This window comes from Microcaecilia unicolor, chromosome 5, assembly GCF_901765095.1.
Source record: "Microcaecilia unicolor chromosome 5, aMicUni1.1, whole genome shotgun sequence".
NCBI classification, from domain to species: domain Eukaryota; kingdom Metazoa; phylum Chordata; class Amphibia; order Gymnophiona; family Siphonopidae; genus Microcaecilia; species Microcaecilia unicolor.
The window spans coordinates 296,724,853-296,748,497 of record NC_044035.1 but is presented as its reverse complement, the minus strand read 5'-3'; the positions used below and the strand labels follow the sequence as shown (position 1 = coordinate 296,748,497).

The following is a 23,645-nucleotide window of genomic DNA, read 5'->3' as shown; positions in this document are numbered from 1 at the left end:
TTTACTAATCTGTTTTTTTTACTGTTCAAGACTCTTGAGGCTTGATGACTTAAGGCCCCAATATCTTGAAGTATAACCTTGGCACACCAATCACCCGAAATCTCTATTATTTTTATGAAGTCTCTTTTATTGAATAAATCACTGCTAATTTACTCACAGATAGATGTTCTGAGGTGCTGCTCCAGGACACAGAGACTCCTTAATCTGAGAGCTATTGGGGGTGAAGATCTGAAGAGAGGTAGATATATTGCAGGGGGGGAAGGATAGTTGAACAGGTAGAAATGGTCCAAAGCTGGGTGACTAGAATGTGCAATATCTTATTAGAGAGGAGATATTTTCAAGGTAAAAAAAACCAGGTTCGTTACAGGGAGTTTCAGCAGGACAGAGCTGTCTGGAATGAGATGGTACATGCTCCATGTCTCTGGCTAGGTGGTCCGAAAGCCTCATGGCTGAAGGGACAAAGAGGTGTGTTAGAAGCTAGAAGCTGTGGGTTAAAGAAACTGCTGTGAAAGGCCATGGTGAGGCCTAAAATTACTTTCAAAGAACCATGGAGGTCTCTGGCTGAAACTGGGAAAAATGTTGTTCAAAAATGTCAAGATTACTCTACAAACATGACCCATGGGTGGCCAGAAAGAAAGGGTAAAGGGATTTTGGATTTAGCTCATGCCTTTCTCAGAAGATCAAGTTGAGTTACATTCAGGTACAGCAGGTATTTCCCTAAACCCCAAAGGCCTTATGATCTAAATTTGTGTCTAAGGCAACAGAGAGTTAAGACCCCCTTTTACTAAGGAGTGATCACATTTTTGGTGCATTCCTATGGGCATCTCTAACATTTAGCGCACACACAATTTTAGTAAAAGACCCCCTAAGTGACTTGTCCAAGGCCTCAAGGAGTTTTAGTGGGTCTTAAATCTACCTTCCCTGGATCTGTGCCCACTGCTGTTATCATTGGGCTACCCTTCCACTTCTCAAAGAAGCTACTGTTGATAAAAAGTCATATTAAAAAAACAGCAGAATCTTTCAATCTCAAAGTAAAATAATATGTATAGCATAAAAAAATACAACACATCACCATATTAATACCATTCCTGTGGTTAGGAATAGTAATAGCAGCATTATATTGTGGGGAAGCTTTGACGGCACAAGGGCAGAGAGGCTTGTGAAGACAGAGAAGAAGATGGATGGTACAAAGTGAATGCAGATCCTGGAGAACAACTTGTTCTAGTCTGTCATAGACCTGAGTCTGGGGGGAGGATTCACCTTCAAGCAAGATGATGATCCTACACATAAAGCAACAGCAACAGTGGAATAAGCAAGTGAATATATTTGAGTGGCCACTCCAGTCCAGACCTGAATCCAACAGAAAATGTGTGGCAAGACAAGAAGACTGCAGTTCACAGATGATCTCCAGTCAACTTGAAAGAACCTTGGCCATTCTTCCAAGAAGACTCGGCAAATACTGAACCTCCCCATTATACAAAGCTGGTAGACACTTCTTAAATTACTCATGGCTGTAGATGCTTCCAACAAGCACTGAGGCAAGGGGAATGAAGACTTATGCAAGCAAGCCATTTTGGTTCTTATTCTTAATTATCTTTGGAATATTTCTATAATTGTTCTTGAATGTTGAAAGTGTATGATTGTTGCATAGCTCGGTGAAACAAATTCCTGTTTTAACAAATTCTGAATTGTATGTTTTAGACAGCAGAATGTGAGAAAAATACAAGGGTATAAAGACATTTAGGGACCCTGTAATATACTGTAAACCCATTTCAAATTCAACTGGCTTCATATAAATCAGTCGATACTTTGCACCATGGATCTGCAAGTATGTTTTCAAAAGGAAACTCCTCCACAGGATTTCTCTTTGAAAAGTCTAGTGAACCGATGCTCAGAACCAAACGTGGGCACTAGAGGTGATTAGTGCCGGACTAGCGCCCATATTAGTGAGCGCAGAATGCTCAGAGGCTGTAGCGTGGGAGACAAGCATGCTAAAGATTAGCGCAAATAGCATGCTAATGTAGTCAAAAAGATGTTAATGAGATCATATCCTATTCCCTCGCAATGCTCAGAGAACGATGCACAAAACAAAGTCGCCTTACCGCTGAAAAAATAATGCCAGCTCAGAGCAGGCATTAGGGTGTTTTAAGAGAGGATTTTTCATGATTTTTTAAAATCTGTCAGTTTTTATATAATTTGGAAGCAAAAGAAAGCCCCTAAGCACTATTAGTGAGAGATGAATTTGTGTGAGTTAGAGCAAACCCAACAGTGAAAGCACACATTGGCACCTGTTTCCTGCATTTAAATATAAGCCTTCCTAAGGTTAAAAAAAAAAAAAAAGAAAAATTGGATCGCTTATATATAAAGGTGCAGAAAACAGACACCAATGTGTGCTACACTTTTGAGTTTGCCAGGCAAACTGTTAAGACCTAGTTATTTTATTCAAAGGATAGGAACTAATTGAATCTTAGTGCAAACAGGCTGATGTTTACTCCCTAATTCTATAGCTGGTCACCTAAATATAAATGCCATTTGCACGAGTATATTTATAGAATATTGCCATCCATTTGGGTAAGTGTACACCTATACATATCAACGGCAGCCCTGTGTTCAGCACTGTTCTATAATGTATGCATGAAACATGCTAAGCACATAAATCCAAAGGGGTACTCACAGGGGAGGACCATGGGTGACCATAAGTGTGTGTAAAATACAGAATACTATTTATTTATTTATGTATTGGGATTTATTAACCACCTTTATAAAGAGAGTCACCCAAAGCAGTGTACAGTAGATACAGTTTAACATCAATCGTACAATGTATTTATTTATTTATTTATTTATTTCATTTCTATCCCACATTATCCCAATAGATCAGGTTCAATGTGGCTTACAACCTATTGTGAATAACAGTACAAAGGGTGATGCAGGATAGTATACATTAAGTAGTAATAACAAAAATAACTGAGGATTGAGTAATTACAATACTACTACTACTTAACATTTCTAGAGCACTACTAGGGTTACGCAGCGCTGTATGTAATATGAAAACAAATGCTAGATGTAAAAAGGTAATAATTTATAGTCATTCGTGTGTAATAACAATTAGAATGGAACTGAGAAATTGAATAATTGTACAAGTAGGGGTTTAAATTAATTATGATCATCCGTGAGAAATTGCTTAAACAGAGCATCTTTAAGGTATTTTTGGAATATCAAATAATTAGGTTCCCATGTGATGAATTTTGGGAGGGAAGTCCACCATTTGTTATAGATTGACTTGTAGATCACATTTTTGCAACTGGTATAGTGGAGGGTTAGATAATCGCTTGAATCAAGGAGAGCATTGCAAAGTGGGAAATGAAGTTAAAGGTCGCATATAATCAGGGGTTAAGTTAGAAAACAAACGTATGTAGTATAAATGTTATTCTGGCTTTGAGTGAGAGCCAGTGTAACTTTATAAGCAAAGGAGTTGCACTTTCAAATCTTGTAGACTTGTAGACTAATCTGGCTGCTATATTTTCAGTTGTCTGCAATTTTTTTCAAGGATGATTCCTTACAGCCAGCATAAAAGAAATAGGCAGACCCAATAAGGGGAGGTGCCCACAAATGAACCAAAGGCCATCAAAGACTAGGGGGAGGGGTTAGGAGAGAGTAGGGAGGGGGAGGGGTTAGGAGAGAGTAGGGACAAAGAACAGCTACAGGGGAATTAGGTGAGGAAAGAGTTAAAAATAAAGGGGAGGGAGGAGGAAGGGAGGGGCTGCAGAAAGTAAGGATACAGAGAAGGAGTCATTTTGAGACTAGTGAGCACGGGAGGAGCAACGCTAAACTACAGTGTCAACTTCGTTGCTACTTTGCCTCGCTTGGTAACATTTACCATCTGCACTATACTCACCACCATCGGGGCTGTCACAAATGTGAATGTTTCCTTGTCTGTGCTCACCTCACCTTCTGGTGGCCAGAACCGGTGGCTGCTATGGACTGTCACACGTTCCAAATTTCAGCCTAATCCGGCCCAGATCTTCCGGGCTGCCAGACTTGCTTTTCTTGTTTGTACCTGACCAGCACCCATAGTTGCCTTGTGATTCCTGCAGCTGCTCTTCAGCTGCTGATGGGCTTTATTAGCCATCTGGAAACTTCTGTGTTTGCCTTTGCATAGTCTAAGGCCCCTGGTATGTTGGTGCTTTTGTTGCACTTCTGCCTAGTCTGGTTTATTGTCTGGTTCTAGTTAGTCTGTGTGTAGTTTAGCTTAGGTTTATTGCTTATTTCCTTATCTTGTTTCTGGTCTGTATTCTTCTCTAGTTCCTGTTGTCTGTGTTTCTTGCTAGTGGCTGCCCGGCAGCTTTCAGTCCTGATTCTTTTCTGTCTGTTTTTCTTGCTAGTGGCAGCTTTCAGTCCTGACGCTTATACCTGTCCATTTCCTGCCCTGTCTAGTAAGTCCTGCCGGCCGCCTGCAACCAGGGGCTCAACTCCTGGGGAAGGGCGGCCAAGTGCAGGTGAAGTCTAGCTGTTTCTGTCAGAGTTCTGTCTTGTCCCTGGTGTGGGGTGGTTTTGCCTGCCACTGCCGCTCCTTGGCAGTGGCCCAAGGGCTCACAAACCTAGTTTCTGCCTTGAAAACCTGACAGGGGCACTCTTATAGGGTTAACAAGCTGCGAGGAACAGACCACTCATCCTTTGCTAGCGACTGCAAGTTGCATACCGCAAAGCACATTGTGCAGCACAACAGGGTACGTCTGTTTCACTTGTCGTAAAAAATAAAATCAGGCATTGAAGTGTGGTTCCTCTAAAAGGAATGTCGACAGCGCTATCGCCTCCATAGTGGGACACTTCTAATATTGCTGCACAGTGCTACAGATTTGGGCCATCACTAGCGTACGGGGGCAGGGTGCTCGCAATCAGGGAAGTACCTTTCGAGCCATGAGCAGAACGCTAATGGCTGTGGCTTCTTTTCTGTGCTGTCCCTTGTTGGTGCGGTTCAGCGCTGCTTGCTGCTGGTCATTGTACTTAGGCTTGCGCTCAGGAGCAGCACTATGGCAGAGGAAAGAGCAATATTGTTGGGCATCCACGTTTTGCCCCTGTATGTGGTGTTCTCTTGCTCTTAGAGCTTTGCATCTGGGATTCGCTGCTTCGGGGGGGGGGGGGGGTTCCCACAGCTGTCCTGATTTACAGCATGTGGAGGTGCCCTCGTTTTACACCATTGGGGCAGAGGCTTGCGGCTGCACAGCAAATTAGGGCCAAAACAAAAACAAAAAATAGGGTGCCTGTTTTGCGAGCAGGGAAGCCATTTTGGGGTGTGCATGCATGGATGCCCATGTGGTGCATTCCGTTGTCCCTCGCCATTTTGTTTCCTTAAGGCCACCACACCCTTACTTCCTAATTGTTCCAGCTCTCCACTGGAATCACTGATAAAGTTACTCTCCTTTACCTGGCACATATCAGAGGCTGCAATACTGAGAAATAGGCTGCAGAGGGCAGCAGAGCTACAAAAAAGGAAATAAAATAAAATAAAATAAACCCAACAGTATACAGTACACAATGAGAGTACACTTCAACGCTTTTATTCGATCCAGAGATTAGGAGTAATATTTTTAAAAATTAAAAATAAATGAAGTTTATATAAACAAATGGTTCTGGCTTCAATGTATTATCAACGACGACACCCAGATTCCTTTCTAGGTCCATAACTCCTAACGTGGAACCTTGCATGACGTAGCTATAATTCGGGTTCTTTTTTCCAAAATGCATCACCTTGCACTTGCTCACATTAAACGTCATCTGCCATTTAGCTGCCCAGTCTCCCAGTCTCGTAAGGTCCTTCTGTAATTTTTCACAATCCTGTCACGAGTTAACGACTTTGAATAGCTTTGTGTCATCAGCAAATTTAATTACCTCGCTAGTCACTCTCATCTCTAAATCATTTATAAATATATTAAAAAGCAGCGGTCCTAGCACAGACCCCTGAGGAACCCCACTAACTACCCTTCAAATATTTGAAAGGTATTAATCCGCAAACGAACCTTTTCCGGAGATACGAAGGCGGTAGAACGAGAGGACATGAAATGAGATTGAAGGGGGGCAGACTCAAGAAAAATGTCAGGAAGTATTTCTTCACGGAGAGAGTGGTGGATGCTTGGAATGCCTTCTCGTGGGAGGTGGTGGAGAGGAAAACGGTAACGGAATTCAAACATGCGTGGGATAAACATAAAGGAATCCTGTTCAGAAGGAAAGGATCCTCAGGAGCTTAACCGAGATTGGATAGCAGAGCCAATGGTGGGAGGCGGGACTGGAGGTTGGGAGGCAGGGATAGCGCTGGGCAGACTTATACGGTCTGTGCCAGAGCCGGTGGTGGGAGGCAGGGATAGTGCTGGGCAGACTTATACGGTCTGTGCCAGAGCCGGTGGTTGGGAGGCGGGCTGGTGGTTGGGAGGTGGGGCTAGTGCTGGGCAGACTTATACGGTCTGTGCCCTGAAGAGCACAGGTACAAATCAAAGTAGGGTATACACAAAAGTAGCACACATGAGTTGTCTTGTTGGGCAGACTGGATGGACCGTGCAGGTCTTTTTCTGCCGTCATCTACTATGTTACTATCCTTCTCTATTGTGAATACTGCCCATTTAACCCCACTCTCTGTTTCTTATCCTTCAACCAGTTTTTAATCCACAATAGGACTTTTCCTCCTATCCCATGACCCTCCAATTTCCTCTGTAGCCTTTCATGAGGTACCTTGTCAAACGCCTTTTGAAAATCCAGATACACAATATCAACCGGCTCCCCTTTGTCCACATGTTTGTTTACTCCTTCAAAGAATTGAAGTAAATTGGTCAGGCAAGATTTCCCCACACAAAAGCCGTGCTGACTCGGTCTCAGTAATCCATGTCCTCGGATGTGCTCTGTAATTTTGTTTTTAATAATAGCCTCTACCATTTTCCCCGGCACTGACGTCAGACTCACCGGTCTATAATTTCCCGGATCTCCCCTGGAACCTTTTTTAAAGATGGACATTACATTGGCCACCCTCCAATCTTCCGGTACCACACTCGATTTTAAGGATAAATTGCACATCACTAGCAGTAGCTCCGCAAGCTCATTTTTCAGTTCTATCAGTACTCTGGGATGGATACCATCCGGTCCAGGAGATTTGCTACTCTTCAGTTTGCTGAACTGCCCCATTACATCCTCCAGGTTTACTGTGAAGTCAGTAAGTTTCTCCGACTCGTCCGCTTGAAATATCATTTCCGACACCGGTATCCCACCCAAATATTCCTTGGTGAAGACCGAAGCAAAGAATTCATTCAATCTCTCCACTACATCTTTGTCTTCCTTGATCGTCCCTTTTACCCCTCGGTCATCCAGCGGCCCAACCAATTCTTTTGCCGGCTTCCTGCTTTTAATATATCGAAAAAAATTTTACTATGTTTTTTTGCCTCTAATGCTATCTTTTTCTCGTAATCCCTCTTGGCCTTCTTTATCTGCGCCTTGCATTTGCTTTGACACTCCTTATGCTGCTTCTTGTTATTTTCAGACGGTTCCTTCTTCCATTTTCTGAAGGCATTTCTTTTAGCCCTAATAGCTTCCTTCACCTCACTTTTCAACCAAGCCGGCTGTCTTTTGGAGTTCCTTCTTTCTTTTCTAATTCGCGGAATATGTTTGGCCTGGGCCTCCAGGATGGTATTTTTGAACAGCGTCCATGCCTGTTGTACAGTTTTTACCCTCTCAGTTGTCCCCCTAAGTTTTTTTTTTCCACCGTTCTTCTCATTTTATCATAGTCTCCTTTTTTAAAGTTAAACGCTAACGTATTTGACTTCTTGTGTATAGTTACTTCAAAGTTGATAGTAAAACTGATCATATTATGATCACTGTTATCAAGCGGCCCCAGTACCATAACATCCCTCACCAGATCATGCGCTCCACTAAGGACCAAGTCTAGAATTTTTCTTTCTCTCGTTGGCTCTTGCACCAGCTGCTCCATAAAGCTGTCCTTGATTTCATCAAGGAATTGTACCTCTCTAGCGTGTCCCGATGTTACATTTACCCAGTCTATATTTGGATAATTGAAGTCACCCATTATTATCACATTGCCCATTTTGTTTGCGTCTCTGATTTCTTTTATTATTTCTGCGTCTACCTGCTCATCCTGGCGAGGCGGACGGTAGTACACTCCTATCACCGTCCTTTTCCCTTTTATACATGGAATTTCAACCCACAATGAATCAAAGGTGTGATTTGTGTCCTGCTGAATTTGTAATCTATCTGAGTCAAGGCTCTCATTAATATACAATGCTACCCCTCCACCAGTCCTGTCCACCTTATCACTACGATATACTTTGAACCCCGGTATGACAGTGTCCCACTGGTTATCCTCCTTCCACCAGATCTCAGTAATGCCTATTATATCCAATTTTTCATTTAGTGCAATATATTCCAACTCTCCCATCTTATTTCTTAGACTCCTAGCATTTACATATAGACATTTCAGAGTACGTTTGTTGTTCCTATTTGCATGATGCTTAGTACTTGACACTACTGATTTGCCATCTTTTGTCTGATCTTTAGTTGTATTTAAGGGCACCTGGCCTACCATGGTCTGTTGTGCAACCTCACTATCCAGAAACCCTATCTTCCCTGTCTGTGAGGTATCTTTGCAAGACACCTTATCCCGAACCATGCGCTTTTGAGCGACTGTCGGCCTCCCCCCCCCCCCCCCCCCCCGTTTGTAGTTTAAAAGCTGCTCTATCTCCTTTTAAATGCCGACGCCAGCAGCCTGGTCCCACCCTGGTTAAGGTGGAGCCCATCCTTTCGGAATACATCACAACTCGAGGAAGAGGGTATTATATGTAAATATACAACAAAAAAAACCTCTAGATGTGTGTCAAAAACAATGAAAGAAAGAATTTGGAAAAAAGAATTTATAGACATATTCTCACTCCTCTTACGGGATCAGGATGATGACAGCAATACTTTTAGGGAACATTTTACATCACCATTTGTACGTGACAGAAAACCTTGAATAGTTAAATCCATCACAAATTGGATGTCAGCATTCCATATTTTTATGACAGTCATGGTTGAGAAAGAGCCAGAAATGAGTCCTTATCTGGTAAGAGACATGGACTCCATCATTAGAGCGCATAAGTGCTACGGGGAGTGGGCATGGTTAATTACGATATAAAATTCAAAAAGAGCATGGCAGACGACCCATCCATATCATGGAAACATAGGGTTGTAGATTTATGTCTTGATGAAATGTCGGCACACAGGCCTTTCATGCAGGATGGGGATATAATCATATAGACACAGCAGGGCACAGGCAGTGGCAATCCTTTCCATTATCAGGCGAAGCCAGCCATCTTGTAACCACGCCCTGTTCCGCCCCCGTCCTGCCTTCTGTACCCTGCCAAAACACCCCCTTGAAGTTTGACCGGCTCTGCGACAGAATGCAGTTGGCGCTGGCCAAAAATCGGCTTTCGATTATACCGATTTGGCCGGGTTCAGGAAATCGCCGGTCATCTCCTGATTTGTGCTGGAAGATGGCCGGCGATCTCTTTCGAAAATAAGCTGAAACATATGTGTATACTAGCAGATATAAGGGATATATATCACAATTTATTTATTTATTTATTTATTTGTTACTTATATCCCACATTTTCCCACACATGCAGGCGCAATGTGGCTTACAGAGAATTAAATAAGAGTACAAACTTAACAGCTTAGGCAAGCATAAAGAAGTAAACAGGGGGGAAGAAACTAACAAAGTGAACTAAGTAGGGTAAGGGACAAGGGATGTTTTAATCAACATGGTAAATTGAGGGGTACGTCTTAGCAAAGAGGAATGTCTTTAATAACTTCTTGAAAAGGGCATGGTCCACTTGAGTTTTAAGGTGACGAGGTAACGTGTTCCAGTATTTGGGACTCCAGTAACGGAAAGACGAGGCGAAGATTTTCTTATACTTGACTCCCTTACAATTCGGGAAATGGAGGTGAAGATAGGACCGAGCAGCAGGGTTGGCATTTCTAGGCGGAAGGTCAATCAAGGGGAACATGTATTCCGGGGCATCCCCATAGATGATTTTATGTGTTAGGGAGCAGATCTTAAAAGCAATGCGCTCCTGTACAGGTAGCCAATGAAGTTTAAAGCGTAGGGGGTCAGCGTGTGCGAAACGCCGCTCGTTTAGGATGAGCCTCGCCGCGGTGTTCTGAGCCGTTTGGAAAGTTTTCAGTAAGGAGGCCTGGCAACCCACATAAATACCACTACAATAGTCCAGGTGGGATAGGACAAGCCAGTGGACAAGGGTACGGAACAAGTCTCTGGGAAGGAGGTATCTGATACGTCGAAGCCTCCACATGGCCTGGAACATTTTTTTGGAGACCAAGTGTACATGATCAACCAGCTGGAGATGTGAATCCAGGTGCACTCCCAAAAGTCTCAGGCTGTTGTCAATCGGGAGGGCAGAGCCCAGAACTGGAAGCATTGTGTCTGTTACATGAGCGTGCTTGGACGAGAGGATGAGACAATGAGTTTTTTCCATGTTTAGCCTGAAGCGAAACACCCTGGCCCATTGTTCTAAAGTGGAGAAGCAGGCATCTATGAGGTTAGCAACTTCTGATACTGTGGATTGAAAAGGGATGTAGACTGTAATATCATCCGCATAGATGAAAGGGTTGAGGTCCAGATTTGCAAGTGCTGTGGCTAGAGGCATCATCATTATATTGAATAGGGTAGGTGAGAGGGGAGAGCCCTGAGGGACCCCACAAGAAGCATTCCACGGTTCAGAGGTGTGGGAATTCACCATGACCTGATAGGACCTTGAGGTCAAGAAACCCTTGAACCAATGCAAAACTGGTCCTCCTATACCAAAAGTATCCAGTAGATGGAGCAGGAGTTCATGATCCACCATGTCAAAAGCACTAGACATGTCAAATTGTAGCAGGAGAATCTTTCGTCCAACAGATAGTTCTTGTCGAAAGTTGGATAAGAGGGTAACCAGGACAGTCTCCGTGCTGTAATGAGCTCGAAAACCTGATTGCGAATGATGGAGGATATCAAAATTAGTTAGAAATTCGTTGAGCTGAACATTGACCAGGCTCTCCATCAGCTTGATAACTAGAGGTATCGAAGCCACTGGGCGATAGTTAGAGATGACATCTGGCTTGATCTTTGAATTTTTTGGGATTGGAGTGAGAAGGATGTTTCCATGACCTGGCGGGAAAAATCCTGCGCTTAACATATTGTTAAGGTAACAAGTCAGTTCTTCAATGTAACAATTTGGTGCGACTTTTAAAAGATGAGTCGGACATACATCTAATTTGCAGCATTTATTTATGAATTTACGTAGAGCAGCAGTCACGTTATCGGGTAACAGACGATTGAATTTGGTCCAAAAGCGGTCAGCGGGGCAAGCACCCGAAGGCACGTCCAAGGATGCCAGAAAGTCATCCACGTCAGAGAGACAGCTGACGGTTGAAGACCGCAGGGTAAGAATTTTTTCCTTGAAGTAAGATCCAAGTTGTGTAGCTGAGGGAGGATCAACACTGGAGCGTTCTAGCTTGCGAGTATCTAGAAAGGTGTTTAGTAGTTGATATATCTGTCGGATGTCCCGGCCAGCCACCTGCATCTTAGATGAAAAGTAGGTGCGCTTTGCAAATCGGATGGCATGTTTATATTTGCGGTGACTACTTTTCCAGGCCTCCCGAGCCTGATCAGATTTACCTTTTCGCCAGGTTCTTTCCATACGTCGTACCTCACGTTTCAAAGCTCTCAGGTCTATTGAGAACCAGGGTGATAATCTACGAATGTGCGAGGATTTGTGACGCAGGGGTGCAATTGTATTCAGCACTGCGTTACAAGTGTGGTCCCAGTCAGTGAGATAAGTGGGCGAGGATGGTTGCAGATCCGAGCCATGACTATAAAGAGACCTCCAGAACAAGCTGGGGTCAATGACCCCTCTGGTGTAATGTTGGTGAGAATGACGAGGCCGGAGGGGGCCTGAGGTTTGCCAGACCTCTGACCAGAGATGATGGGAATGTGAGCGTAAGAGGGTTCAGTAGCAGTTAGGGCAGAGTGCAACAGGGCTGACAGGTAGAGAATTTGGATTGTAGAAGATGAGAACATGATTATTCCAGGGGGTAGCAGGAGGTGAGATGGACGAAGACTGTAATCCAGCAATTGAGATGAGAGGGACAGCTGATATGCTAGAAGGTTGAAATTAAATCCACAGGGGAAACCACAGGTTGCAGGTTAGCGTAATAAGTCAGTCCAGTCCTGCACTTAGGGCGAACTGTGAAGCACTGCGAACTAGCTGAGTAAATGCTGAAAGTTGAGCTACCATGAGAGTTAACCTACATGGGAAGGAGGCACAGGGGACAGGGCATTTGTTTATGAAATCCTAGTCATAACACAACTTTGGGAAGCTAGTTGTATTAAATCCATTTTAATAAATACATAGTTTTGCCTCCAAGGTCTCACAGTGGCAGTATAATAAGCATTTCTCACTCCTTTGAATAAGTATTAAAATGAGATACAGAGAGCAGAGTAGTTGCAGGATAATTAATATGTTTCTTATTTGCTGTTTTTACTTTAAGTTGTAAAGTACCGATCTAATTCAGATCTAATTGGTCTCCCCACAGTGAGTGCAACAAACGCCTCCCAGCCACCTCCGAGCAGAGTAAATAGAGCCCAGGTTACTCTCCACAGACCCACACTTAGGGCAAACAGGAACAGGAGGAAGGGAGATGCGCAGAACAGCTGATTAGTTATAGGATGAGGCTCCTTCTTCTTCCTTGACAGCGCGAAGACGGACTCCTCCTTCACCAAGCGTTTTAGGCAGTTTAGTTTAGGCAGATGAGACGGGGCTCCACCTCTTCCGGAGCAGTGAAAAGCGGCAACAGCATTCAATATCGACGGCAGATTTGAAGGAAGGCCACTTCGCTTGAACTTGCGGGAGACCGTTAAATTGCGGCCTTAATGCTGTTGCTGGAGCATGACATCTACACCCCCGTCCTAGGGAGATCGACGGTAACAGCGGTAGTGATGAAAACAGCGATGGGAACCACTCTCTAGCAGCGAGATTGAATAGCGATCAGCTTGAATAGCGATCAGCTGGGAGGAGGAGGTATATATATCGGGGAGGGCCGTTAAGAGAAATTACAATGGATGTGATACATCGAAGATGTCCTATTAATTTAGAATGGGAAGATAGAGGTATTGGAAGAATTTCTACAATATTTGAATGAGTGTGACCCTAATATAACATTCCCAGTTCACATTGGTAAAAACTGTAAGAATATGTGAAAGACAAGTGCTGCATGCATTAACTGTCAACAATTCTATGAGCTATGATGTCATTGGATATAGTGTAATGTCTTGTGGGTGTGTCTGAGTCACTCTAGTTGCTCTGAGAGTGAGTCAGTCTGTGTCAGCATAAGATGGTGTTAGCAATCTCTCTTCAAGCTGTATGATAACCAACTGACAGAATTTTTGTATTCAGTAGTTTTACCATGTCTACTGCAAGTATGATGTAAATAGTTATCTGAAGAAACTGTAAGTAAACATCATTTTTGTTTGGAAGTTAAAGAAGAGAGAGTAATTGAATCTTTTATTCAAGAGTCTGTGTGAAAGAGAGAGAGAGAGAAAAAAAATGGGAGTTAACACTTCTAAAGCTCTGCTGCGTATGGGCTAAATCTGCTGAAGTAAAAGTCTATTTTTCATTTCTCCCCATCAAAAACAAGGTGAAATTCCTTGATGTAAAGATAACCAATAATGCAGGAGTGTTAGAAACTAAAATGTTCCGGAAACCAACAGATAGAAACACTCTATTACATTACTCAAGCCACCGCCCTACTTCATTAAAGAATGGAATCCCTGTAGGACAAGTTTTAAGAGTTAGACGTATATGCTCACAAAAACAAGAATATATAATTGTACATTATGCATCAGCCTTTATCAGTATTTACATTAGTATCATTGTTATACTCAATGTTGCTACAAAAGATTTAGGGGCCCTTTTACTAAGCCGCGTAGGCCCCTACGCGCAATCAACATGAGCCAAATTGGAGTTACCGCCCTTGCGGTAATTTCAATTTTGGCGCTCATCCACTACACACGTCTGAAAAATATTTTTTATTTTCTGGTGCACGGCAGCTACGTGCGTCAAGTGGCATTTGACGCGCATAGACCATTACCTCCCGGTTACTGCGTGAGACCTTACCGTTAGGTCAATGGCTTGCGGTAAGGTCTCAGACCCAAAATGGATGCGCGGCAATTTTCATTTTGCTACACATACGTTTTCTGCAAAAAAAAAGGCATTTTTAAAAGGTGTGCTAAAAAATAATTCTGCATGCGCCCAAAACATGCGTCTACACTACCGCAGGCCATTTTTCAGCGCACCTTAGTAAAAAGACCCCAGAATTTGAAAGAATAAGGTACTACCTTCAGAAGATGTAACAAGCTGGAATTCTTCATATGATTCACACATGCGTTTGATAAGATCAATTTGTTCCAGTGTCAGACGCACAGCATCTTGGTTTTGGGCATTACACATGATGTATGCTGACCAAAACTAGAAAGAAAAATAGTGTTGTTCACAGTAAACAACATTATAGTTTTAGGGCGGGGGCATTTTTATAACTGTCATCACAGGTGAAAATTATGGTATATTTTCATTCCATTAACTTTTGCCAGGTTTTAAAAGTGGAAGTGTATGTGTACATTAACCTTGAAAATTATCTCAGGAAAATTAACCAAATACATTTATATCTACTCAATTATATATCTCATATCTTTTGTGTACAGCTTTTCAAAAATAAGATACACACATACTTTTGAAAATGCAAAACCGTTCATTTACCCCCCTCCCTCCCCCCCCCCCCCCCCCCCGATTCTATATAGCACAGTGCATTTTTTCTAGCAAAAAAAGGTGCTGGTACTCAAATGCCAGGCCACCCTTCAGGGGTGGGGTGATCACTGAGGGACCCACCCCACAATAGTCAGGCCACCTGTAACCAGTCACAGAATCTATAACAAGGCAGAACTGCTGTGTAGAGCCTGAGCCCTTTCATTTAAACTTGGGGTTCATGGGTCAATTTTAGCAGACAATGGAAAAGACAATGGGGGTACTCAGACAATCAGACAATGGGGGTACTCAGTACCCCCAAGTACCCCTTCAAAAAAAGCCCTGATAAAGCATGACTTAAGTTGTACGCACAAATTCGGTCATATTCTCGATTTGTGTGCACAGCTTAGTTAACAAGCCATTCAACTCCGAAAATTGCCAATTAACAAGCAATTATTGACTAGGTCAATGGCTGGTGGTAAGGTCTCTAGACCCAAAATGGACACGTCAATTTTCATTTTGCTGCACGTCCGTTTTTGGCAAAAATTTTAAAAAGGCATTTTTTTGCAGGTGCGCTGAAAAATGATTCTGCGCACGTGCAAAACACGCATCTAGACTACCGCAGGCCATTTTTCAGTGCACCTTAGTAAAAGGATCCCTAGGTCTCACTGCATAAAATGGGACCTGTGCTAAAGCAGCATTTTTTAGTGATAGAATAACATGTCTCGATTATACAAAGTCAGGATGTATATGTCTAAAATTGAACAACATGCAGGTGGAAAGGGGACATGGTTTGAGCATGTTTGGGGTAGGACTAGGGTGGGCCTAAAATATACATGTGTATTTCCTATGTCAGAATGAAAATGAATGTCTATATCCTAACAGATCAACATCAGGATTTACACCTGCTATCTAGGTTTCAGAAAAGTGCCCCTATTGAGCAGCACTCCATATGTAAGGATAATCCTCTATCTGAGAAGCAAATTACTGTAATTCCTTCACTCACTGTTTCTAACAATAGACCACTGCAACCAGAACATCATCTTCAGAAGCATTCCTCTGTCCAAGGCTACCTTTCAGCTATTCAATTACAAAACGTGCATACCTGAGCACCAACATGACCATCCTTAAGTTTCTTTATATTTGTTTTGGTCTTGGTTAAATTCCTTAAGTTAGCTTCACTCAGCCTGGTTTGATACAATATCCTCAGCTGCAGCGGCAGGTCATTGTGGCTAAAAGCAGTAAGAAAGACAGGTATGTAATCTGCTTTCCTTAGGACTCCTTAATTTACTTTTACATTTCTGTGGCATCAGTGTGATTTTCTGGAGCTGTTTACAGTGGATGGGGAAAGTTTCAATAGTGATTCACTCTCTCTTTTACTTCCTTAATAACAGTAGCTTAATTTTTTCATGTGGTTTCTGTATCCACCTGTTCATTCCTCGTTTCCTTGATAACCTGCTCTTGTGGCTTCTCTTTGATGACACAATGTACTTATTATTGGTTTGACCCTGACCAAGGCACATCCATTTGAACATCTAAATAAAAAAAATGTTTCCGCTGTTTGTATGTTTGGGAAGCTTGCCGGGTGCCCTTGGCCTGGATTGACCGCTGTCGTGGACAGGATGCTGGGCTTGATGGACCCTTGGTCTTTTCCCAGTATGGCATTACTTATGTACTTATGTTGCTTCTGTTGATGTTCCTCAACCAAACTTGTGAAAAAATAAATGTTCCAATATTACAGTTTTTAAATAGCAAATATTCACCAGCAGTTTAATGGCATGCCATTTCTATATAAAACACATTCACTCTAATGCTTTTGAAACATAAGTTGTGTGCATTTTAGCCATTTGAGAAAAGTTATGAAAAAGGACAAACAGCTGACATGCAACTCTACATTTTTATCCAACAGATTACACACTGGAACAGTGTATCCCCCCTGTAGAACAGCTTGAATTGTCATTTGGTACTTAAAGAAATGAGATTGTCCCTGTCTACTAGCTGAATTTGTGTGTTTAATGAGTTTTAATGTAATTTAACAGTTAATGCGGAGCTTCAAAAAACAGTCAGCACACCACATTAACAGCATTCATTAAGGACCAAATTCTATAAATGGTGCCCAAACTAGGGTGCCAAAAAAATGAGCACTAAACACTATACTATAAATGGCACTCAAAGTTGGGTGTCGTTTATAGAATAGCGCTTAGCGACGGGATACGCACCCACCCTGGTGTAAATTCTCACACCTATATTAGGCATGGATCGTCCTTATTCTGGAACACTGGGCACAAATTCAAGGACTGCCCTGATCCACCCATGCTCTTCTTCTACTACTACTACTACTACTTATCATTTCTATAGCGCTACTAGACGTACGCAGCACAGTACACTTGAACATGAAGAGATAGTCCCTGCTCGACAGAGCTTACAATCTAATTAGGACAGACAATCAGGACAAATAAGAGATAAGGGAATTACTAAGGTGGGGATGATAAAATAATGGTACTGAACAAGTGAATAAGGGTTAGGAGTTAAAAGCAGCATCAAAAAGGTGGGCTTTTAGCCTAGATTTGAAGACGGCCAGAGATGGAGCTTGACGTACCTGCTCAGGAAGTCTATTCCATGCATATAATGCAGCAAGATAAAAGGAACAGAATCTAGAGTTAGCGGTGGAGGAGAAGGGTGCAGATAAGAGAGATTTACTCAGTGAACGGAGTTTCTCAGGGAGGAGTGTAGGGAGAGAAGAGAGTGGGGAGGTACTGAGGAGCTGCAGAGAGAATGCACTTATAAGTCAATAAGAGGAGTTTGAACTGTATGCGGAAATGGATAGGGAGCCAGTGAAGTGACTTGAGGAGAGGGCTAATATGAGCATAGCGGCACTGGCGGAATATAAGTCGTGCAGCAGAATTTTGAACAGATTGAAGAGGAGAGAGATGGCTAAGTGGGAGACCTGTGAGAAGCAAGTTGCAATAGTCTAAGCGAGAGGTGATAAGAGTGTGGATAAGGGTTCTGGTAGTGTGCTCAGAAAGGAAAGGGCAAATTTTGGTGATATTACGGAGAAAGAAATGACAGGCTTTAGCAGTCTGCTGAATATGTGCAGAGAAGGAGAGAGAGGAGATGGAGATGACCCACAAGGTTACGAGCTGATGAGACAGGGAGGATGAGAGTGTTATCTACAGAAATAGAGAATGGGGGAAGAGGAGAGGTTGGTTTATGGGGAAAGATAAGAAGCTCAGTCTTGGTCATATGTAGTTTCAGATGGTGGTAAGACATCCAGGCAGCAATGTCAGATAGGCAGGCTTTACACCTGCCTGGATTCCTGCTTTCTAGTGTGGAGAGGCAGATCTGGGAGTCATCAGGTAAAGATGATACTGAAAACCATGGGATGAGATTAGAGTACCAAGGGAAGAAGTATAGATGGAGAAAAGAAGAGGTCCCAGGAGAGATCCCTGAGGTACACCAACTGACAATGGGATAAAAGTGGAGGAGGATCCACCAGAGTATACACTAAAAGTACGATGGGAGAGATAAGAAGAAAACCAGGAAAGAACAGAGCCCTGAAATCCAAGTGAGGACAGCGTATGAAGGAGTAGGCTGTGATCAACAGTGTCAAAAGCAGCAGATAGATCGAGAAGGATGAGAATAGAATAGAGACCTTTGGATCTGGCCAGGAACAGGTCATTGGAGACTTTAGCAAGCGCTGTTTCAGTTGAATGAAGGGGGCTAAAGCCAGATTGAAGTGGCTCAAGAAAAGCTTGAGATGAAAGAAAGTCAAGGCAACGGCGGTGAACAGCACATTCAAGTATCTTGGATAGGAAAGGGAGGAGGGAGATGAGGCGATAGCTGGAAGGACAGGTAGGGTCCAATGAGGGTTTTTTAAGGAGTGGTGTGACTACGGCATCTTTGAAGGTATCAAGAACAGTCGCAGTGGAAAGTGAAAGATTGATGATATGACAGATAGAGATGACAGTAGGAGAGATAGTGTTAAGTAGATGGGTGGGAATAGGATCAGAGGAACAGGTAGTTAGTTTCAAGGAGGAAAGAAGATGTGTAGTTTCCTCTTCAGTGATTTCAGAAAAGGAAGAAAAGGAGGCAGGGGTTGGAGGGTTGAGAGAATGGACTAAGGGAAGGATCTGCATGTAAAATTTACATGCTTATCCCAGCACCTAAAGATGAATGCATACATTTAAATTGATGCCAATTAGCACTGATAATTGATTATTAGTGTCAAACTATCAGTGCTAATTAGCTCATCAATTAAATTCTGCACACAAATTAGGTCTGTTCCCAAATTTGGGATGCAGTATTTTGACCGCCAAACATAGAATTAGGGTTCATATGCCCAGTTAAATGCCTAGGATCCTACTTCCTAGGATGCAGTAAGAATTTGTAGTTACAGCATGCTAATTGCAAAAATCACCAATAACTACAAAGTCTCTAGATAAACTGCTGGAGGCATACTTAGCATCAACAATGTCAAAAGAAGCAGACAGGTCAAGGAGGAGGAGGACTGAGTTAAAGGCCCTTCTATCTGGCCAGGAATAAATAGGTCATTGGAGATTTTGGCAAGCGCTGTTTCTGTAGAGGGCAAAAACCAGATTGTGAATGCAAAGACAATTTTCTTACATTGTGCTAACTGAATTAAAAATAATATGATGCAGTTAGGTGACATTAACTTCATCACAAAGAAAGCAGGGGCGTCCTAAAGTAAAACTTGGACGTTTTCACCTGGATGTGTATTTTTTAGAATAAGGCACAAAAAGGTGCCTGAAATGACCAGATGACCACCGGAGAGAATCAGGGATGACCTCCCCTTACTCCCCCAGTGGTCACTAACCCCTTCCCGCCCTCAAAATTTTGTGCCAGCCTCAGATGTCATACTCAGGTCCATGACAGTGCAGGTCCCTGGAGCAGTTTTAGTGGGTGCAGTGCACTTCAGACAGGCGGACCCAGGCTCATACCACCCCCCTACCTGTTACGTTTGTGGAGGAAACAGCGAGCCCTCCAAAACCCACCACAAACCCAATGAAACCACATCTATGTGCCCCCTTCACCTGTAAGGTCTATGATAGTGGTGTACAGTTGTGGGTAGTGGGTTTGGGGGAGGTTGGGGCTCAGCACACATGGTAAGGGAGCTGTGTACCTGGGAGCAATTTATGAAGTCCACTGCAGTGCCACTTAGGGTGCCCGGTTAGTGTCCTGGCATGTCAGGGGGACCAGTGCACTACAAATGCTGGCTCCTCCCACTTCCAAATTTCTTGCATTTGGACATTTTTGACATGGACGTCTTTGGTTTCGAAAATCGCCGAAAGTCAAAGACGTCCATGTCTAAGGAGGTCCAAATCCAAGGACGTCCTTGGTATTTTCAAAACAAAAGGTGGACGTCCATCTTTTTTTGAAAATACAGTTTTCCCTGCCCCCCCCCCCCCCCCCCCCCTGGATTTGGATGTTTTACAAAGACGTCCAAATCCCAACTTGGATGTTTCTTTCAAAAATGCCCCTCATTGTAAAAGATATAAGAAAATACACTATAAAAATATTTTGGATGTAGGAGTGTTTTACTGACTAATAATGGCTATTTTTGTAGCTTGTTGTTCACTATTTAAAAAAAAAAGGTGACCAAGTTCCTTTTTCCTTATTGTTGAATGACATATTTAACCATATTTAACCATGTGGACTCAAATACTTGAGCTTTATCCCCCTGATATTCAGCTGGCAGCGGGCAGCGATTTTGCTTTCTGCTGCCAGTGTTAAACCTGGATATTCAGTGCTGGGCCATTTCCAGAGGCTAGCACTGAATATCCGGTTTCATTTTCGACGATGGCAACTTAACCGGTTCAGCCGATATTCAGCGCTAACTGGTTAAGCAGTTAGTTTTACTAAGCAGCGGTAAGCCCAACGCAGGCTTACTGCTCACTGTACAGGAATTACTGCCGGGTTACCACAGCAGCCCAGTGGTACTTCCCACCCCTAGCGCCACAAAAATGTATTTATGTTTGTCGCGCTGGAGTGTACCTGGCGGTAATTGGGCAGTGCCGCATGCTGCCTTGGTACCGCTAGGTTAACATGGGAGCCCTTACCACCACCTCAATGGGTGGCAGTAAAGGCTCCCCCCCCCCCCAAAATGGCCACGTGGTAAGTGCTTTACTTGCCACCCAGCCATTTCCTGTAGGAAGATGAGCCTCCCCTTTTACCAGCAGTGGTAAAAGGGGGCCTCGGTGCACGTGTTAAACACATGCCAATGCTAGCACCAGCCCCCTTTTGATGTAGCTTGGTAAAAGGGGCCCTAAGTGTTTTGCAGTTAAAGATAGGCTTGTCATTAAATAAATAAACTATAAAAAGATGGGCTCTTAACCCAGATGGAGCATGATGTACTGACTTAGTGCAGCAAGATAAAAAGAATGGAGTCTGGATTTGGCAGTGAAGGAGAAGGGTACAGATAAGAGTGAATTACCAGATGAACAGAATTCCCAGGTAAGGGTTGTAGGGAGAGACAAAAGAGGAGAGATTCTGAGGAGCCGCAGAAAGAATGTACTTGTAAGTCAATAAGGAGTTTGAACTGTATACAAACATGGATAGGGAGCCATTGAAGTGAATTGAAGAGAGGGGTGATATGAGCAAGAACATAAGACTAGCCATCAGTGACGATCCTAGGTCAGCTGCCACCCGGAGCGGATCGCCAATGTGCACCCCCCCCCCCCCTGGGTGCAGAATGACACTCCCCCTCCCCCCGGCGCAATGACACCCCCCCCCCCCCCCGGGTGCATTCTTAGCTGCTGGGAGCAGCCGCGCGGCTCTCGGCTCCCTGCTCCCTCTGCCCCGGAACAGGAAGTAACCTGTTCCGGGGCAGAGGGAGCAGGGAACCAGTGGAGCCAACAGGCGCGCGGCTGCTCTCTGTACCCCTCCAGCAGCGTGCACCCAGGGCAGACCGCCCCCACCGCCCCGCCCTTGGTACACCGCTGATAGCCATACTGGATCAGACCAATGGTCCATCTAGCCCAGAATCTTAGCCACATTAATTTCAGATGGTGGTGGTGAAACATCCAGGCAGCAATGTCAAACAAGCAGGCTGAGTCTTGGGCCTAGATTTCTGATGAAATTTCTGGTGTGCAGAGGTGGATCTTGGAGTCATCAGCCTAAAGATCATACAGATAACCATAAGAGAAGATCAGAGCACCAAGGGAATAAGTATAGAGAGAGAAGAGACGAAATCCCAAGACAGCAGCCTGAGATACACCGACAAATAGTGGGATAGCAGTGGAGGGAGATCCATCAGAGCATATACTAAAATTGAGATGGGAGAAATAAGAAGAAAACCAAACCAGAACAGAGTCCTGAAATCCAAATGAGGACAGTATATCAAGGATTATGGGGTCATCAACAAGATCACTAGAGATTTTGGCAAGGGCTGTTTCTTTTGAATGTAAAGGGCAAAAGCCAGATTGTAGTGGATCAAGAAACTTGAGATGAAAGAAAATCAAGAGAAAGGACAGTATGTTCAAATAGCTTGGATAAGAAACTATGGAGAGAGCTGGGACAATATTTGGAAAGGCAGGTAGGATCCAAAGAAGGGTTTTTGAGGAGTAGTGTAACCACAGCATGTTTGAAGGCATCAGGAAAAATTGCAGTGAAAAATGAAAGATTGAAGATATGGCAGATAGAAGCGATGACTGTAAGAGAGATAGAGCTGAGTAGATGGGTGGGAATGGGATCAGAGAAAAGAAAATATGTCGTTTTCCTCTCAGTAATTTTAGAAAAGAAAGAAAGGGTAGCAAGGGTTGAAGGAAGAGGGTGAGAAAGAAATGGGGGAAGGGGAGATGGAGATGACCTGCTAGAGAACTTTCATGAAACTTGTAATGGAAATACTCAACCATAGTCTAGGGAGAAAGTGAAAGGGGGGTTGAAGGTGAAACACTTTGAGGGAGTTCAATGTGGCAAAGAAATGATGGGAGTTGTTACCAAGACAGTTTGTCAAATAGATATAATAGTTTTCTTTGACTGGAGGAGCTCAATAAGAATTTGAAATGTATGAAGACAGTATGGGTGCAGGATTTTAGCCAAAGGCATTCAGCAGTGCAGGCACAGGAATGTATGAGGTGGATTCTGGAGGTCAGCCAAGGCTGGAATTCAGTATGCCTTACAGTACAGAGAATGGAAGATGCTAGAGAGTGTCTAGAGCAGAGGAGAGAATAATATTATAGGAAGAAACAGCCTAACTGACAGACTTGGATAGAATAGTGAATGAGAAGAAAGGGCAAGGGTTCAATGGCCTAAAGATTGTAAAAGTGTTGGTGGTGAGCATACTTTTTTCTCCTTTGTATTTTTAATTAGTGAAAAGTGCTTTGGGACTCTTTTCGTATTTCATTCATACTTTTGGTTCTTAGAAAAGTATGCCACCTTTTTTTATTATTTCCTTTGGTTTAAAATTGAGGCGTGTTTTTAAAACAAAATTACTCCCCACCCCGGCCTGAATTGTAACCACACATATTTATATCTGCTTTGAGGCTTGTTCAGATGTCGAGCACACTTTGCACACACCTGTGCACATTTTATAACATACATTATAAATTCTACAATTGAATATCCAGTAATGTAAAATGTATCACATTTTTTGGACCTTCAGAAGTGGATTCTTGGAGGCTCGTGTCTCATATCCCAAGCACCTCAAAAAGATTATGCACCATTCATTTTCATCAGGTCATAATATTTTTTCAAAATCTTTTTTTTTCTAAATAGGTGTATCTTTACAAATATTAGTTGTATTAATTGCATAATCTACTCAAACATGACTTTAAATGCAGGAACTGCTCAGTCAACTAC

The 23,645-nt window shown here is 43.1% G+C and overlaps 1 protein-coding gene across 1 annotated transcript in view; it reads right to left on the bottom strand.

Moving 5' to 3' along the window:
* LOC115470780 (dipeptidase 2-like) overlaps positions 1-23,645 on the bottom strand; it is a 94,942-nt gene that overhangs the window by 59,077 nt on the left and 12,220 nt on the right. Inside the window, 3 exon segments of the mRNA XM_030204306.1 lie at positions 14,190-14,199; positions 14,426-14,555; positions 15,934-16,060. Coding sequence (XP_030060166.1) covers positions 14,190-14,199; positions 14,426-14,555; positions 15,934-16,060 — 267 coding nt within the window.